This window comes from Aethalodelphis obliquidens, unplaced genomic scaffold, assembly GCF_003676395.1.
Source record: "Aethalodelphis obliquidens isolate GAN/ISIS:26980383/991018 unplaced genomic scaffold, ASM367639v1 scaffold21, whole genome shotgun sequence".
NCBI lineage: Eukaryota > Metazoa > Chordata > Mammalia > Artiodactyla > Delphinidae > Aethalodelphis > Aethalodelphis obliquidens.
Genome location: NW_020837965.1, coordinates 795,956 through 814,417, shown reverse-complemented (window position 1 = coordinate 814,417; position 18,462 = coordinate 795,956). Strand labels below are relative to the sequence as shown.

General features: G+C 54.8%; 1 protein-coding gene and 1 long non-coding RNA gene across 7 annotated transcripts in view; one reads left to right on the top strand and one right to left on the bottom strand.

The window, feature by feature from the left end:
* Window positions 1–18,462, top strand: part of LTBP2 (latent transforming growth factor beta binding protein 2) — a 96,514-nt gene that overhangs the window by 4,487 nt on the left and 73,565 nt on the right. For 5 of the 6 annotated variants that reach the window (XM_027120007.1, XM_027120008.1, XM_027120006.1 and 2 more), the window contains exons 2-3: window positions 2,718–2,788; window positions 13,658–13,922. In XM_027120007.1, coding sequence (XP_026975808.1) covers window positions 2,718–2,788; window positions 13,658–13,922 — 336 coding nt within the window. The other variant, XM_027120011.1, reaches the window with a different exon arrangement.
* Window positions 1,395–2,710, bottom strand: LOC113627464 (uncharacterized). Its single transcript, XR_003435556.1, has 2 exons — window positions 1,966–2,710; window positions 1,395–1,803 (listed from the first exon to the last, which is right to left on the bottom strand). It is a non-coding gene; the product is annotated as an uncharacterized LOC113627464 (long non-coding RNA).

Here is an 18,462-nt window from a genome sequence, read left to right as displayed (position 1 = left end):
TGGATTAAGTGAAACAAAGAGGTATTAAAAGTACGCCACATGTCAGCCACTATGTTAGACTCTAGGGGCACAAAGAGGAATAAGAAAGAGCCCTCAAGGTACTCAAGACAGAGACATACACCAACAGCCTGAGATAATCAGTGCTAAATGGTGTGGCGGCTGGAGAATGGGGAAGGCTGGGTAGATGGCAGGGGAGGTTTCACACAAAGGAGGTGACGTTTGATCTGGAAGTCTTGGAGCGAGCCACGGATCTCAGTCGGCAAAGGAGAGAGGGAAGGCAGTCTAGGCAGAGAGAGCAGCTTAAGCAAGGGCATCAAAACGTGCCCACACACAGTGCAGCTGGGGGACAACAAACTTCGTATATCTGAGGATCATAGTTTTGGTTGTAGGTGGCCATGGAGATAAGGGGGGAAGGGGAGCAATTAGACTCCACAGGCAGGAGGGGTCCGGTTGGCTTTGTAGAGGCCAGTGGAGAGCCTTGAGGCGTCTATAACAAAGGACCAGTATGACCAGATTTGTTCCAGGTGGAACAGCAGCTGTCCTAGGCTGTTAGCCAGATGGGTTGGGCAATGATGTTGGATACTGGGCTAATGTTTGCTGAGTGGTGTGGCCTGGAAGGCTGGGCTTACATAATCTCTGAGTCGTATCTTCCAGAGACTCAGAGCCACTGAGTCTTTGGCCCCAGCTAGTCAGGCTCATTTGCTCTCTCCAGATAGCCAGAGCTCACGGAATGGTCATCTCCCATCGGGCACCTCCCTGAGCCTGTACCCAAGACTCTGGCTGGGCTCCTGTATCCCTCTTGAGTGCCCGCTTTGCCAAGCCCTGCCCCCCTGCTTGGCATCTTTGATTCTGACCAGTTCTTACTGTGGCCCTGACGGCCTTGAGGGCTCTACCGTGGTCAGGCCGGGCATGCCGAGCTGCTGCCTTCCTACAGTCAGCTCCGTAGCCATTCTGAAGGCATCTAGGGTACCAGCAGGCTCAGGGGGGCCTCCTTGAGCTGGGCTCCACGCCATGACCTCTCAGCCAGGTGGGCCCCTCAGTCCGTGCTCTCTGGACTCCCACAGACCCTAGTTTTTAGAAAACTCCCAGGGCATGCTGTCTGCTTCCTTCTCAAAGACCTCTCAGGCCTCTAAGAGGCCTTGCCACCACCACAGGGGGTAATGACTCACCAGTGGGTGGGTAGTCCCCCCTCCCACCAGGGCACACACTCAGAAGCCCTGGCTGTGAGGACCAGCCCCTTCCCCAGAACCTAGTGACTTGGGCCCTGATGGGGAATAGGCAGCGGTGCAGAGGGGCTTCGAGGTGGCTGAAATGGCACAGCCCTTGGGTGGGAGGGCATTCTGGGGCCTCCCTGGGAGGCAGCTCCCCACAGCTTTGGGCCAAAGGGCCAGGAATGGGCCTCAGCTTTTTCAAGCTGGAGGAATTTATTTTGAACGTTTCGTAAGGTTTCAAAAACCACACGAGCTTTGGGGACCACACAAATGTCAAACCAACTCCTAAGTGGGACCAGATGCTCACCACGCCGGCCACGAAGGCCACAGGAAGGGCCCCCCGGTGTGTCCTTCACCCCACTCTTGGGCTCCGTACCTCTGCTGCCCCGCTCACCCTGAGCTTCAGCGAGCGCTGAGTAGAGAATTTCTGATGGTAATGATGGGGTCTGTGAAGCAGAGCCAGGCCCAGCCTGAGCTGAGAAGTCAGGGCCCCAGAGGTCTTCTCCAGATAGAGCCCTTCTCGGGAAGTCACCTCCGTCCGGGCATCTGGGTTTTAGATCGACAGTCAGGGTGGGTGAAGGATACTCCACACCTGAGGGCAGAGTTCGGGTGAGTTAGGTGAGTGGCCCTGGTGGCAACTGCTGGTCAGTGTCTCCTGCAGGTGTCTGGGTGCCAGCCCTAAGGAGTAGCTGGGGGAAGGGCTATCTCCCACCGAGAAAGTTCCATCACCCACCCCAGTAAAAAGCGTGCTCACCGTGCAGTGCAGCTTATCCCGAGTCCCCAGCCCCATCTTCCTACCAGCTTGCCACTTCCTCAGCTCCTCTTAAAGAGAAATTCTGGAGCTCCGGCTCCTTCTGTCCCAGCCAGTGCTCCGTCTGACCGTGCACCAGCCTGCCAGAGGGCTGAGGCTCCTCCCAGTGTGCATGTGTTGGCAGGTGCTGCACATGTATGTCCTTAAGGCTGTTTTGGGTACGTTTTCCAGCTTCCCTTGGATTATCAGCGTTTGTTGGCAAGGGCCATGGTGATAATTTTTTGGTGAGAGGCCATGCGGAGCTGGAGCGTGACTTAGAGTTGGGTCAACTGAGGTTTGAATCTGGCTCTGACATTTACTTATTGTTTAGTCTTGGAAAGTGACTGAGACACTCTGAACTGGCTTTTTGATCATCTGCGTGATCCCTGTGCCAGTGTGTTGGGGGCTATATATCCTATCTCATTTAATCCTCACAACAACGTTAAGCAGATATTATTATCTCCATTGTACAGATGAAAAGAATGAGGCTTTCCGAGCTCATGCAGAGAATGGCAGAGTCAGGATTCAATCTTAGATGTGAAGGAGCCCAAAGTGCCCGCCCATGGGCCATGAGGCCTCCCTAGAGAAGGGGGACAGTGCCCGGCCTGGCAGAGTTCCCCCAGGCCCTGCCTGTAGAGGGTGGGACCGTCAGTAGGGCTCTGTGAATAGTCCCGCTCTGAGCACCCTATGCTGACCCTGTTTTGGTGACCCCGCAGGAGGAATGTCTGCGGGGGACAGTGCTGCCCAGGATGGACAACAGCAAACAGTACCAACCACTGTATCAAACGTGAGTGCCTCCACTGCATCCACCCTCTCCCTATCTCTTCCTTGAGCTGGGCGGGGCATGGGGACTCCAGAATCTGTGCGGGGAGCACAAGTGTCTTCCCCAGTCTGTCTCCTGAGCAGGTAGCCCCTTTCCAGGGGGGAGGCAGTGGAAGAGAGGAGATTGAAAAATGCCTCCAGGGCATTCCCTGGTGGTCTGGTGGTTAGGACTGGCGCTTTCATTGCCAAGGGCCTGGGTTCCATCCCTGGTTGGGGAACTAAGGTCCCACAAGCTGCACGGCATGGCGAAAAAAAAAAGAACTGAAGATGACTTTTCAAATAAAATCCCCTCTCTTGTTTGTAAAGTTTCCTGTATTCCCCACCTGCTGCTCCACTGTGTTGGGGCTCCTCCCCAACTTGCCCTGTGGTGCTCACATACCCCTGTGGTCTGCGGAACACACCTGGCCCCAGAGCCTCTGCATCGCACATTCCTGGGGGGACCACTCCCAGCGCCGTGCTAGGGGAGTCCACCTCTGCTTTGGCCCCTGGCCCCTGGCGGGCATCCTACCAGGACGGTCGGATGAGGCTTTGATCCTGTGTCTGGAGCAGTCTTCCTTTCAACCACTCCAAAGCCTGGCAGGCTGGCCCAGATGAGAAAAAAGAGGGTAGTCATCTTAGTTATGTGGAGACCAAGGAGTGAGGTAGGAAGAGCCGGGCTCTGTGCCCTAGCCTCCACTGATGGTACCCTCGGAGGAGGTGACAGCAACACGAGAGCCAGTAGCTATGCAGCACTCGCTCTGTGCAAGACTCACTTCACACGTCCTGTGGGGCGGGGAGAGCCACTCACCTTTTGGCAGGTGAGGAAACTGGGGCACAGACAAGTCACGTGCTCAAGGTCACATGGCCTAGAAATGGCAGGATATGAACTCAGGTAACCTGACTCTAGGGTCCCTCTTCTTTTTTTTTTTTTTTTTGCAGTACATGGGCTTCTCACTGTTGTGGCCTCTCCTGTTGCGGAGCACAGGCTCCAGACACACAGGCTCAGCGGCCATGGCCCACGGGCCCAGCCGCTCCGCGGCATGTGGGATCTTCCCGGACCGGGGCGCGAACCCGTGTCCCCTGCAATGGCAGGCGGACTCTCAACCACTGCGCCACCAGGGAAGCCCAAGGGTCCCTCTTCTTAATCTCCACACTCTGCTGCCAGATATCTTACCTCATCTTCCTGGACCTCACTTTCTGCATTTGTGAACTGGGGATGGCCGTGTACTACTGTTTCCTTTTTTACTCCTCCTCTACCTCCTATTACTACTACCACCATCACCTCTACCATTACTACTGCTACTGTTACCTCTACTACCATCACTACTGCTACAGCTGCTGCTGCCGCCGCTACTACCACCATTACTATTATAACAATGACTACTACTTCCACTAGCTAACAGCCGAGGATTTACTATATGCCCAACACTGTGCTAAGCTCTTCACATACATCATCTTAGTTGTCTCCCAATCCTATAACATGAGTGTTTACTGATCATCTATCCTACTTACAGTCGAGGAAACTGAGGCTTAGTTTGGTTAGGAAATGTGCCCGAGGAGACAGTAGTACTCCGAGTCCTGGAGCTGAGGCCTGGGGTGGGATGTGGGGCTGGAGCTGAAGAGGAGAGCCCCTAAGTTCTATTGAGCTTAGCAGAGAGTGTTGCTGAGGTTTGAGTTGAAGTTGGGGAGGGTGGCTTCAGGGCGGGTGGGCATGGGCCTCGCTCTGGCCCTTCAGCCCTGAAGGTTCTCAGTTTCCTAACTTTCTCATGACTTTCCAGCGTCCTTCTCTGCCAATCTGGAGTTTCAACACTGGAAACTCGAGGTTGGGTGAGTCTGCAGACTGTCAGAACTGACGTGTGTGTGCACCCCCGTGCCCTGATCCGGGGGTGCCGCTCCAGCCTGCTGTCGGTATCCACTCCACCCCGGGGGGCCTCAGCCCCATTGTTTCTCTCCCCGGCCCTCCGCTGCTCCCCTGGTCATACCTGTGGCCCTGGCACACGGGCTGGCAGCGCTCCTGGAGGAATTGCCACTGGGCGTTAGCCTTTCCCACACGAAGCTGGCTCGCCCACTTAAGGCCTATGTGCTAATTAGCTGGGCCCAGCGCTGTTTGCTTGTTGCTGTTTTGCTGCTAATGAGCTTGATGAGAACCACGTGGGCAGTGGGGTGTTGGCCCTGGATGGCGAGGTCCGGAGCTCTGTCAAATATGGGGCTCTTGGTTCCACGCCCTGTCAGCTGGCTCTCCTGCTTCCCCCGTGGTTTGCATCTCCCTATCCCCTCCCCACAGCTGCCCTTCTGGCTGGAGCAGAGGCTGCCAACGCCGGGGAATGCTCATGACTCTGGCCTAATGGTTTCCCACATGTGGGGTGCCTCTCCTGGCCTGGCCGCGGCGGGGGTGGTGACAGGGAGGGGTGTGTGACATCCCCCCAACTGCCAAGAGTAAAGTCTAGTCCCAGAACAGTGTGGGGACTCAATCCATCCCCTGGTCTCTCCCAGATATCTGTAGGTCCAGCCCACTGCCCCTGCATAGTGAGTGATGGCCTTTGTCCCCTGGCCCACCTCCGACTCCCACTTGCCCCCTCTCACAGACTCCTAGGTTGCTGTAACATACCAGCCATCTCCTTGGCAGGCCCCTTTCTTCATCCCTGTGCAGTCACTGGACCTTGGGGACCCACTGTGTCTGCAGGTGTCCACTGCTAGAAGCCCAGCTGCTCTCTGCGCCCTGGAGGGGTCTGGAGCTGTGCCCCCATCTCCTCCTCTGGTCTTGGTATCTGCCTTTCCTTCTGTGGCTTTGCCAGCTCGCCACACAATTTGTGTGTTTACGTATTTGTGGAGGCAGCTGACTGGGGCCTGCCAGCCCGCTCAGCTGAGGGGAAGCAGTGTAGGGTGTGGGGTGCCAGGGTCCTGTTTACAGTTAGGGCCTTTGGAAGACTGTCCCGTCTTCCCAGACTGGCTCGCCCCAATGCACACACAGCCTTTGGGAGGCTTCTGAAGGCTCGCACTGGGGAAGGGGATTGGAAGAATTCTTCGGCTTCTTGTTTTATCTCAGCTTAGATGCACGGGGGCTGGGGCTGTTCTGGGGAGAAGTCTATTGAGGAGGGGGCTAGGTGGATTACCATCTTCCCCTCCCCCCCAGCAGGAAGGCTCCAAGTTAAGAGCATGTGCTTTAGATTCTGGTGCCCGATTCAAGGCATCATGGGTTTGAATCCCAGCTCCGTGTCCTCAGGCAAGTGCCTGGCCCTCTTCCAGCCACAGTGCCTCACCTGTTAAGTGGGTATAACAATCATTATAGAGCTGTTTTTGAGAATTAAGAATAATAACACACTGTAGCTCTTACGGTGTGTTCTGTGCATCAGAACTTTATTAATTTTTCATCCTCACAACAACCCTGTAAACTAGAGTTGATCTTTATCCCCATTTACAGATGAGGTTAACTATTTGTCCAAGTCACGCAGCTGGCAATCAGTAGAGCCTGGGTGTGAATCCAGGTAGCCTGCTCCAGAGGAGAGGGCTTAACACCGTGCTCCTGGGAAACGAGCACGTGTGTGTAGAGAGCCTGCAACATGGTAAGTTTAGTTGTTATTTTAACCTAGATCCAGGAGGCTGTGCTGCCTGCCTGGGTTTCAAGGCCGACTCCATCACTTAGCTACAGGACCCTGGGCAAGTTGCTCAAGCTCTCTGTGCCTCAGTTTCTTTTCCTGTGAAATAGGACTAATATTAATCCCTGCCTCAGAGAATTCTGAGGAACAAATGAGATAACTTAGGGCAAGTGTTTAGTTCAAGGCCTGGCACGTTCTGTGTGTTCTGTACATGTCTGGCCTTGATGTTGCGAGCAGGGACTGTGTCTACCAGCCCACACCATGCAGCACAGTGGCAAGTGTTCACCGGATACAAGGTAAAGGCTCAACAAGCATGTACTGAATGACACAGGGCCTTTCCCAGGCCTGTGCAGAGAAGTCCCCTTCTGCTGCCCTGGATTCATCGGCCCTTTTGGAAAACTCCCCACGGTGCTCAGGAGACCCTGGAATGGCCTAGGCATTTGTGCTTGCCTTTTAGTCCCAAGCCTGTGTGCGCATGGGGCCATTAGAACCACATGCCTTCTGGGCCACATCTCAGTGCTGTGAAGACCCTCATCCCTCCTGATCTGGGCTTCTCCTGGGCCTCCCTGAGGGAGTTCCCCTGGCCCACCCATCCCAGCCCTGTAAATGACCCCATCCCAAAGGGCAAGACTATAGCCCCCCAACTTTGGAGCCAGAATCCCCGAGTTCAAACCCTTGCTCCATCATTTACTAGCATGGTGATCTCAGGCACATTGCTGGACTGCTCTAAGCCTCAGTTTCTCCGTATGTCAAATGAGGATCAGAATAGCACCTGTAGTAGTTATATTGAAACCTTCCTGTGGCAGTGTGTCCAGCCTTGTCTGTCAGCCCCTCACTCACCAGATCCAGCCTGGGTTCCTGGAATGTGCTGCCCCCGGGCTGTTGCACATGCTGCTCTCTCTGTTTGCTTTTCCTGTCTCTTTATGTGGCTGCTCCCTGTCTTCGTTTCCAGCTCCCCCTAACCGCTCTGTCTAGAGCTGCCCCCAGCAGCCTTGTTACTCTGGATCCCAGCCCCTGTATTGTTTCTTCCACCATTCATATCCCAATTTCTCTTCCTCTGCTTGTTTTTTTGCTTGTTTTATGAATTTCTCTAAGTTGGAGGCTCCATGAAGAAAAAGACACTGTCTGTCTTGCTTACTATCCTAAGCAAACAGTAAATGTTGGACGCACGACCACTTTCTAGATGCTGAGGCTTGCAGAGGTGAAGGAACTTGCCTGAGGTCGTGGGGTTGGAATTCAAACGCAGGTCTCTTTGACTATAAGGCTGCTCTCTCCGCCACACTTCCGCCCCCACCTTCTTTGAGCTGTAAATGGCAATGGTGTATTCCTTCCCTCTCAACCTTCATGGGTCCTGGGCACGGAGTTGGTGTGGCTGCAGAAGGGCTTGGATGGCTCCGTGTTAGCCACAGGACTGTCTTGCACGCCCTGGGGCTGCTCCCCTGGAAAAGGCTGGGTCCCCGGGCTTGTCCCTGATGGGGGCTGCTCCAGGACCCCATCTTCTCTCATCTCCCTGTCCTCTCTGGCACTGAGGCCTTTAAATCCCTGCCTCCTCCCAGACAAAGCCCTCAGGGCTGTGATGGGGATGGACAGGTGACTCATCTGCTCTAGGGCAGGAGCTAGAGGCAAACCCACGCCTCTGCCCTGGGCCACGAGCCCTGCCCAGTGGTCCCCTCCTCATGCCTGCTGGAGCCAGTGGGAATTGGGGCTGCTCTCTGCCCCAGCCCCTGGCCCCCAACTGGCCCAGTATCTCGGTGTTTGTTAATGCAATTAGCAGGGCGGTCCATGCTGATGGGCTGGGGCCAAGGTCTGACTCACAACCCTCCTTCCTCCCCTCCGGCCGCCAAACGGTAGAGGCCCTCTCGGCCTGCCAGACAGCGTCTGCAGAGCGTGCGCAAGGGGCCAAGAACGGCATCTTTCTCTCATTAAAGGCTTTTATGTGAACACAACTGCAATTTTGGAGCAGGGCGCTTGGCTGGGCCCTGAGCCCCAGTGCTGTTTCCAGCCATCCTGAGCTGCGATCCCAGCACAGCTGTGGTGGGAATGGGCCGAATCCTTGAGGACCTGACTTCTCCCACAGCCTGGGGACTCGGGGCTGAGGTCGGGGCTTGGGGGACACAGCCCGTGGGCAGAGCTTGGGTGTGGAGAGGATGAGTCCTCGGTGGATTCTGAGGGTGTGTGAAGGCCAGTGAGGGATTTCCTGGCCTCGGGGAGCTCTGACATCAGGGTCCCCTTTCTGTGGAAACCAAAGGTCAAGGCTGTGGAGAAGAAACAGCTCAGGGTCACAGGTAGACCCCCAGTTACGTGAATTCCAAGGGCAAACTGAGGCCTCCAGGTAGGGGTCTAAGGTGAGGGGCGGGCCCAGGGAAGGGCAGCACTGAAGGTGGTGGGTGACCGTCCTGCCTAGAAATGCCTCTGGGTGTGGAAGGGACAGGGCCCCATCCTGAGTCAGGGATCAGGTACCCAGTGGGGAGGTCCTTAGTGTCCCACTGACACAGAGTTTAGGAAAGATGGAGCTTTAATCTGAGGAGCAGCTGAGCCTCAGGTATGGGGGTGCTGGGCCCAGAGTCTAATCTGGAAGGTAGGTTCATCTCCCAGACAGGAGGGCCTGGTACTGGAGGCCTCGGAGGAGGGCACAGGCTTAAGGGCCCCACCCTAAAGTCGGTGCCTCACCTAATGGAATTGACGGAGGGAGAAGGCATCTCTAGATCCCAGGAGAGAGAGCTGATGACAAAAGCCCTACCTGGCTGGGGTGGAAGGAGGTAGAGAGGGGACGGGCTGTATTTAACACCTGAAGAGCAGCCCTACCTCTGCACCACAGTGTTTGGGGCATCTCTCTAACCAGGGCCTGCCTTGTCATTGCCTTTTCCTGGGAAAAAGGTCATGGCAGAGAAGTTCAGAAGCCCTCTTGCTTCTGCCCCTAGGTGTGTGTATTTTTTGTTTCTTAACTTAGCATTGGTGCCCAATGCAACTTTCTGTGGAAACTTTCTGTGGAAATGTTCTATATCTTGCCATCCAACATGGTAGCCGTAAGCCACATGTGGCTACTGAGCCCTTGAAATGTGTCTAGTGCAACTGAGGAACTGAATTTTACATTTTATTTAATCAATTTCCATTTCAACAGCCATATAGAGCTCACGGCTACAGCATTGGACAGCACAGCTTTAGAGAGTACAAAGTACTTCCGTGATCTCTGTTGAGACTCACACAACTCTTGGAGGCAGGAATTGTCAGACCCATTTTATGGATGAGACAGCTGAGGCACTGGTTGAGGCGTCTCAGTGAGATGACGCGCCCAAGGTCACGCAGCTGGGATGTGGCTGAGCGGGGCGGGGGTCAAACCAAATCTTTCTGACTCCCGACCCCATGTTCTTTTTGCTACCAAGTCTCTGGTCGCAGGGGCTCTGAGTGGATGGTGGGAGCAGCCTACACGGTGGGAGCTGTTTCCAGACTCTCCCCCAGGCCTGCCCATTCTGCATTTGGTCTCCTCCCAAAGGCAGGGGTTTTGTTTGGAAAATGTGAGCAAACCTCTGCTTGACTGTTCTGGAGCAGAGTGAAGGTAGAAGGGGCACAGCCAGGAGTGGGGTGTTGGGGAGAACGATGCCTTCTATTTCTTGTTTCAAAGTAATTTCGGGAGTTTTCTTTTTTATTCCCCTGTCTTTTAGCATACGGCTACCTCCACAGAGCTGAACTCCCAAAGCTGAAACTTTCCACATATCCAATCCTCAGTGAGAAAGAGAGTGCCAGGGGAGTGTGGAGAAGCCAGAGTTCAGGTGGAGCCCAAATTATGAATGGCTAAAGGCTGGCATTGGTGAGCGGGCACAGGGAGGCTGGAAGCAGCATCACCTTCGGGCTCTGAGGATGCCAGCCCCTGACAGGGAGGGGCTGGATGTGTCCTCGATGGCTAAACACGGACCTCGTGGTCTCGTGCTTGATAACCTCTCACCAATCATCAATCACCGAAGACTCATTAAAGCCATATACCCCATCCTGTGTTGATTTCTCAAGCATAAGGCATGACCTCTGCCCTTGTGGGAAAATGGGAGGAATGAGGCTCCAAGGGCAAAACATGAAGACTGCCCAGCCTGCCATGGTTGGGAATTTTCTCTCTTAAAATTCCCACAGCACTGCAGGAAATTGCGTCTCCGGGGTGCCTCGGCATTTCCGTCCTTGCTTCATGCAATAGCCCCTGCCGTGGGGCGATTCTGCGATGGCTGATCCCCTTTCTGACACTTCAGTTTTGAAATCTGTGCTCATTTGACTTAGGAATATTTTGCTTCAGTTTCCTTTAAATGAAAGGCACATGACCGCTATCGCCCCCCTCCTTCCCCAAGGGTTCCAAACTTATGGATTTCACGCACCAGTAAATATCCCCAAACATCTTAGGTACCAGAGTACAATAGCCAGCTTTTCCTTTTGCTAAGTGAGGATATTAGAAAAACAAACTACCATTTGCCATCACCTTTAATTTTAAAAGAACATTTTAACACCAAAAAAGTAATACAATAATAATCTCAAAATAAAAAACACTTTTTAAGTGGGAAAAAATAGCATCACAAGAAACACAGAAAACTGTTTTTATTTTTCTTGTTTCACGGCAGACCAGTGAACATTGTCCTAAGAATGCCGCCTTTCATAGACAGGCACTTGGAGCCACCATTTGGGGCCATTGGCGGGGTGGCTTTTGGGGGAGTGGAGAGAGAGGAGAGGAGTTTATGCTCCAATCCCATAATGCAGATGCTTGGCTCAGAACAAAACGCTTGAACACTGTAGTGAGGAAATCACTTCCTGCTGAGACTTATGGAGACAACTCAGAGGAAGATACAAATGAAGTTGGTGAGAGCTGGCTCTGAAAACCCAGCACTTGGAGGACCTTTCTTAGCAGATCTGGCCTCTGTGCAGTTTCATAAACGATTGGTCCAGAAAGGTTATCTTCCCAAACGGGTTTATTTCTGCCAACAAGTCTGGCTGGTTTGGAAGCCTTTTAGAACTTTTATCAACCACAATATTACATGCATATGTAAATGCCAATTTTATAGTTTCCCCCCAAACACCCACTTTCTGTGAGCTGTTCATCATACCAACCAAAGTCTGCCAACCCTTGTCCTCATTGAGGACCTAAGTGCCTGGGGGCAAGGGGCTTCCATGATTCTGAGAACCCTCCCACCTGGCAGAGCTTCCTCCACCCAGGGACCAGCCTTGTTGTCTTTGTACCCCCCGACACCCAGTCTGACCGAGAGAGGATGCTCACTAAATGTTTGCGGATGTATTGGCGAATAAGGCAGAACCAGAAGTAAGCGAGTCTCAGGAAGACATGGGCTCGGCTTGCAAGATTTGGGGCCTTGGGTTTCTAGACAGAGAAAGATCTTACTGTTGGAGTCAAGGATGGGCCATCCTTGGGGCCCAGGAGGGGAAGGACAGAAGCTAAATTAGTTTTGAAGGCTGTGTTAAGGGCAGGGACCACCCACACAGAGGTAGAAGAGACACGGAGACTGGGAGGGGCTGTGCGACCTTCCCTTCACCCACGCCAGGCTTTGCTGGCAGAGGCGTGTGGATCTGAGGGGCTAGGAGTGATGTAGCATCTGTGGTCCACATGGGAAACCACTCAGGCCCTCCCTTTCTACTCCCTCCCTAAAATAAACCAGGGCTGACACCTGTCCTGGGCAAACCTGCTTCCCCAGTGTTCGCTGGCCCTGGTTTGGCTACAGGGCTGGCCCCAGCAGACCGTGTCTCTGGTGGTGGTGGTGACAGTGGCCTGGCGTGTGGTCAGGTGGGGGCTGACTCTGCTTGGGCAGGTGGAGTGGCAGCCAGGTGATAGGCCAAAATCCTGCCAAGGTGGCAGTTTGTGTTTGGGGAAATGCTCAGGTTTACAATTCTCTCACACAGTCTGCTTACCTGGAGGCCTGGGGCTGCCAGGAAGGGATGCCCAAGCACTGAGGAAAATGCTCTAGCCTCAGGATCTAGCTCATGGTTGGAATCCTGCAGCGAGACCTATGATTTCCCCACTCTCCCCTGAGTAGACAGGCTGCCTTTGTTTGACACGATGCCCAATCTACTCATCCTTGCTGTCGCTGGTCAGCATCACCACCTCCAGGAAGCCTTCCCTGATTTTCCCTTTCTTGCCTCAGCCTGGGTTAGAGGCTCTGGCCGACACTTATCACATGACCTGTGTCCTGGCTTCCATGTGAAACAGGACACTCTTTGAGAGAGGGATCCTCTTTACCACAAGTCTCTCACCTAGTGAGTGCTCGGTTAATGTTCACTGAATGAATGCAGGAGCTGGTAAACATCCTCCCTCAATCTAAGATTGACTGTATGGGCTTTGGAGAGAGATGGGTTTGAGGGTCTGTGGTCTCCACCACCAGAGCCAACCTGGGACGTGCAGCTTCCCAGGCCAAGGGTGCATTCGGTGGCTGACTTGAAGCCAACAGATCCCTTTTGTTTCATCATCACCTCCAGGCCAAGGTTTAGAGATGGTTCAGCCCTGCTGGGAGGCAGTGGGGTGGAAAGAGCTTGGGCTTTTCCATCAAACAGACCTGGACTGGATCCTCGATCCACCATTGCCTGGCTGGGTGACCTCAGGCACATCTTTTACCCTCTCCAAGCTTCAGAGTCATCATTTGTAAAATGAGGATCATAATCACACTTGCTGCATAGGATTGTTTTAAGCTTAAATGAGACAGTGTGTGCAGAGCACAGTTCCTCGCATGTTGTAGCACTGAACAGATAGTAGCTGCCGTAATAAAAATAATATTGATTGTGTCATTGTTAGGCATATGCTAGGAGTTAAGGAGGCAAAGAGGTGTAAGGAACAGTCGCTGCGCTTGAGGGCGCTGACCATATTAGTTAGGGAGTTGAGACACATACATAACAAACCCATCACACTGATGGTGGCCTATAGGGCCTGAGTGCTGTGCAAGGAGAACACTCGTCCTAGCTGTTCGGAAGAGGGAGCAGTTGCTGGAGGCAGGTCGTCAGGGATGGGGAGGGGGCCTGGAGGGAACAGTAGCACTTAGGTAAGTGGAGAGGAAAGGGAAACAGCTCCAGGGAGGGGAAGCAGCACACACAAAGGCAGAGAGAAGAGGAAACCACACCAGCAGGCCAGGTCCCCAGATGGACAGACAACAAAAAGGGAGCACTTAAGTATATGTACAACCCAATGTTGGGTGTTCTGCCAGGGGTGCTGGTGTGACGGGTCACCCAGTCTTTGATGGGTTGTCCGACGCTGACAGGCGACCCTCACTCTCTCCCTGTCTCTCCAGCCGTGTGCCAGCCGCCCTGCCAGAACAGGGGCTCCTGCAGCCGGCCCCAGCTCTGCGTGTGCCGCTCCGGCTTCCGCGGAGCCCGCTGTGAAGAGGTCATTCCTGAGGAGGAATTCGACCCCCAGAACTCCAGGCTGGCACCCCGACGCTCAGCCCAGGGGTCTCCCAACCTGCGCAGGAGCAGTGCGGCCAGAGAAAGCACCACGGCCAGAGAAAGCACCACGGCCAGAGCGCGGCCGCCAGCACCACAGCCGCCGCTGGCCAGGTGAGTCCCCTCCTCAGCGGGGCCTCCGGTCTGGGGGCGCAGCCTCTCTGGAAGGGCTTCTTCCTTCGGCCCGTTTGGTGAAGACCCTGGTGGAGAAGGCTGGAGAGTCCTCCTTTCCCTTCTGCTCCACCAGAGGGGCGGCGAGCAGGGCAGCAGGTACGGGGGTGGCATAGGCTCTGGCAGGGTGCCCAGGGGAGGTGGGAGGGGAAGTCTTTACTCTCCAGGCCCCGGGGAGAGAGCTGAGGAGGGCACATCCCTGGGACCAGGCTCTCTTGTTTCGAATCCTGGTGTTGCCACTTCCTAGGTGGGTGACCTTGGGCAAGTTACTCATCTCTCTGATTCCTCATCAGTAAGTTGGGGAAAATGATGACAATCATAGTCATGGTATTGTAAGGGTTAAGTGAGTGACTATGAGGAAAATGCTTAGAACAGTGCCTGGCACACAGTAAACTCTATAAATGTTTGTCTCCGCCTCCCCTTTCTCTGCCTGTGGTCCCTGTGATGCAGGAAGGACTCCTCTGCCAGAAAAAGCCCCTTCAGTTCAGTCACCACCAGTGCTAACCTGTCTCCTCGGAGGGGCAGCTGGAGCACGTAGGGGAAGCGAGAAGATGAAAAAGTGGGAAGGGGTGTGTTCACGGGCAGGATTCCCTGGCCTGCGTGCCAGCCAACCTGGCTAGACATTTCCTAGCTCAGCTCAGGAAATCTGAACTTTGTAAACTGGTCCATTTCTGGGGGCTGTGTTTTCCTTGTGGTTTTTCAGGTTACTTTTTCCATTCGCTTCCTACTTAGGAACTTCTTTCTGAAATGTTTGAACCTTGTCTTGCTGAACTCAGCGAAAAAAGGATTTGCCCTCCCAGAGGAAGCTGGGAGAATCAGGGAGAAGAGGCTGACCTCGAGGCCAGGTCCCCAGCGGGGAAAGCTCAGGAGAGAAAGGAAAGGAGCTCAAGGTTGTCCAGCAACTCTGAAGGGGGAGGGGCAATGGGGGCCGGGCCAGACCAGGGTCTCAGTAAGGGGGTTTCCAGGGCCCTGGCCACCCAAACAAGCAGGTGGTTTCCGAGAGCATCCAGGAGCAGAAACAACAGAAGGATGAACTTGGGTCAAGGCCTAGGGAGCCCCAAAGTTAAAACCAGAAGAGCCAAACTCTTTCACCAAGGCCTTAGGATGCTGGGGCAGAGATGGGGGGCAGAGCTAAGGGCCAGGTGGACAATGCAGGGGGCAGGGCGAACTGCCTGGGATTGGCTGTGACCAGTTGGGCAGGGCCTGAGCCTTGTTCTCATTGGTCCCGGCTCTGGGTCCAAGGTGGGTGGGCCTGGTGTGAAGGCACTTGGAGGAGCCCCAGGGGTGGCAGCTCCAGGGCCAGCCCCGGGGCAGGGTGGGAGCAGAGTCCTTCCAGCCTGGCTTTCCCCCTGCAAGCTCTTTTTTGGCTTGTGGGATTCATTCATTTTATAATGCATTTATCCCCTGTGTGCGTGCACAAGTGAGTGCTGGGGGTGGTTGCTTGGCAGGTCATTCTGTTCCTTGTACCCTTGAGTCAGAAGGCTTTTGACATCCCCTGCCCCATCTTCCCAGCCTATCCGCTTCTATTTCTCAAGGCCCAGTCCCACTTCCTCCAAAAAGCACCTACTCCCTCATATCCACCAGGCTCTGACACCCTGCAGCGCACACGTGGCACACACATCGCTGTGAGTCTGCACCCTGAGTCTGCAATCAGACGGTGTGGCCTGCGCCCTGGAAGGCAGCGCCTGCGTCTCACACTGGATTTCCCCACAGTGCCTCCTGCAGTCCCAGCTTGCAGGAAGTGCTCAATCTGCATTGCTTTCTGTCCCTCGCTCCCAACCGAAGACTTACCTAACCAAGGGCCCATTTGGCCCCGAACCCTCACCCTGCCCTGGAACCAAGGGCACCACCCGCAGTGGTGTTCAGAGTGCGGGAGGACGGGCGGCTCCATGCTTCCCCAGGGTCACGCTTTTCACTCTGCCTCGGGACAGTCTGTGCATTCGCTCACTGGACCCAGAGCTCCGTGAGAGCAGAGACTACTGTGTCCTCCTCTTTCATGAACATGTCCCTGGCACCTAATACCACACCTGGTACCCTGTAGGTGCTCAGTCAACACAAGTTGAATGAAGAAATGGATGAGGCTCGATGCTGGGCGGGGAGGAGGCTGGGAGGGAAGGAGGACCAGCTCTGTGAGGCTTCGGTCCCCCCGCGAAGGTGTGCGAGAGGCAGGGGAGGGTGAGGGCCTGGGCTGAGGTCTCCGGCCCACAGCAGGGCTGTCCCTTTTGAGCTTCACAGGCTCCCTGGCCAGGGGCTACTGTGATGTTTTTAATGAGCTGCAGCCTCCAGGCCAGCCCAGTCTCTCTCTCTCTCTCTCTCTCCATGTCTCTCTCTCTCTCTCTCTCTCTCTCTCTCTCTCTCTGCCTTGGCGTGTCAATGCCATGAAATCTGGGAAAGTCCGAGCGGCCCACTGTTGGCCCAGCTGTGTTTTGCTTTGGGAGGCCAAATCCCACTTGCCTGGTGGTGTCAGACATTTCCTGTGAACTTGGCCAGCTTTCCCAAGCAGCCGCTGGACTCTCTCCTGATGGCAACTTGGACAGGCCCTTGGTGTCCAGATAAGGGAGTGACATAAACGCAGAGGGCATTCTTGGTGGGGGGTGGGGGGCGGTGCAAAATGTCCAGGGAGGAGAGACACTGCAGGGACTGGCGATGGCCAGAGGCCACGTTCAGGAGAGCACTAGACAGAGGCCAAGAGACTTGTGTCTCAGAAAGAAGACGAGAGGGAGGGGTCAGGAGAGTCTCGGGCAGCAGGCAGCACGCCCTGCAGAGAGCCAGACGCGGATTGATGTTGTCCAGCTGCAGCCTGGACTGGCCGCGGGGGGCCTGCAGACTCCCTCCGAGCCTGGGGCTCAGGCTTCTTCCCCAGGCTGGGCAGAGAGCCTACCCCACCTGTGGAGCAAGACCTAGGCAGCTGGGAAGGGCCTTGAGAGACTGGGGGAGGAGGTGGTTACAACAGTCGAGGACCAGCAGGCCTTGGAAAACAGCGCTCCACACCGTGCTTCTCAGACTGAAACAGGCACGTGAATCACCTGGGAACGTGTTAACATGCAGCTTCTGACGCGGCCGGTCTGGGGTGAGCATCTCTAACGTGGTCTCCGGTGACGCTGATGCTGCTGGCCCACGGACCACCCCTGGAGGAGTGAGGTTCTGAGCCTGGGCTTCGGATTCAGGGAATCCTGGAGTCCAATTCTGGACTTACCGGCTGTGTGACATCAGGCAAAATAGCCTAACAGCTCTGAGTCGATAGTCTCCACCTGGTAGGGTTGCAGAGCGGGTGAAATGAGACCCTTTGAGTAGAACACCTAGTAGGGTGCCCGATACGGGTTAGTGGTCAGTACATGTTAGCCATCAGCAGGCTGGTTCTCTTTGCCATGAGGACTTGTGTGGCACAAAGCAGACAGAAAACTGGGGTGCGTGTGTGTGTGTGTGTGTGTGTGTGTGTGTGTGTGTGTGTGTGCAGACCTGCTCTGGGGAGAAGTTAGAGCCCAGGCCCAGTCTCGGGGGTGGTGTGATCCAGCAGTAGCACCAATAGTGGCTTTTGGCTGGCTTGGGTATTCCACCAAGGCCGTCTCACCAGCCCTATGGGGGCGGGGGGGAGGGAGGTGTCACAACAATTCTCCGAATGGGCGGGACCTCCACTGGGTTTACTCCTTAGTCTGACCGGAGGACCTAGAGGTGGAGCCCTGGGGACATCCTCGGCGGGCTTGATCAGCACTTGGACAACAAGGGGCCTGGAGGACAGTGTTAAGGTAGACAGGCGGGGCTGGCAGGGAGATGCTGGGAAGCTGTGGGCCCCGTGATCGTGGCTCTTAGCGGGCTGTCCCCTGAGAAGGCAGCTGGGGTCAGCCTTCCTTTTATTGTCCCCGTCGGTCTCTCCCTCTTCTTCTCGATCTCCTGCTCCCTGCACACCCCACAAATTTAGCTGCTTAAAACAATGCACATGCATTATCCCACAGTTCTGTAGGTCAAACATCTGACACGGGGCTCACCAGGCTAAAGTCAAGTTATCAGCAGGGCTGAGTTCCCCGAGGCTCTTGGGAGAATCTGTTTTCTTGATCATTCAGGTTGTTTGTTGGCAGAATTCACTTCCTTGCAGTTGTAGGACTGAGGGCCTCACTTCCTTGCTGGCTGTCACTTGAGGGCCATCACATCTAGAAGCCACCCACATTCCTTGGCTTGTGGCCACCTTCCTCTCTTCAAAGCCAGCAACAGAGGGTGAACTCTTCATGTTTTAACTCTGCCCTGTGTCTCCCTCTTCAGCGGAATCTCTCACTGACTCTTCTGCCTCCTTCCACTTTTAAGGGCCCCCTGATAACCCAGGACACTCTCCCCTATTTTAAGGTCAGCTAATTAGCAGCTATAATTCCACCTGCAGCCTTGATTTCCTTTTGCCATTTATATACATATTCAAAGGCATAATACCAGGGAACAAAGATCACGGGGGTCACCCACACACTGCAGCCCACGCCAGTTGGGACCGTCCATC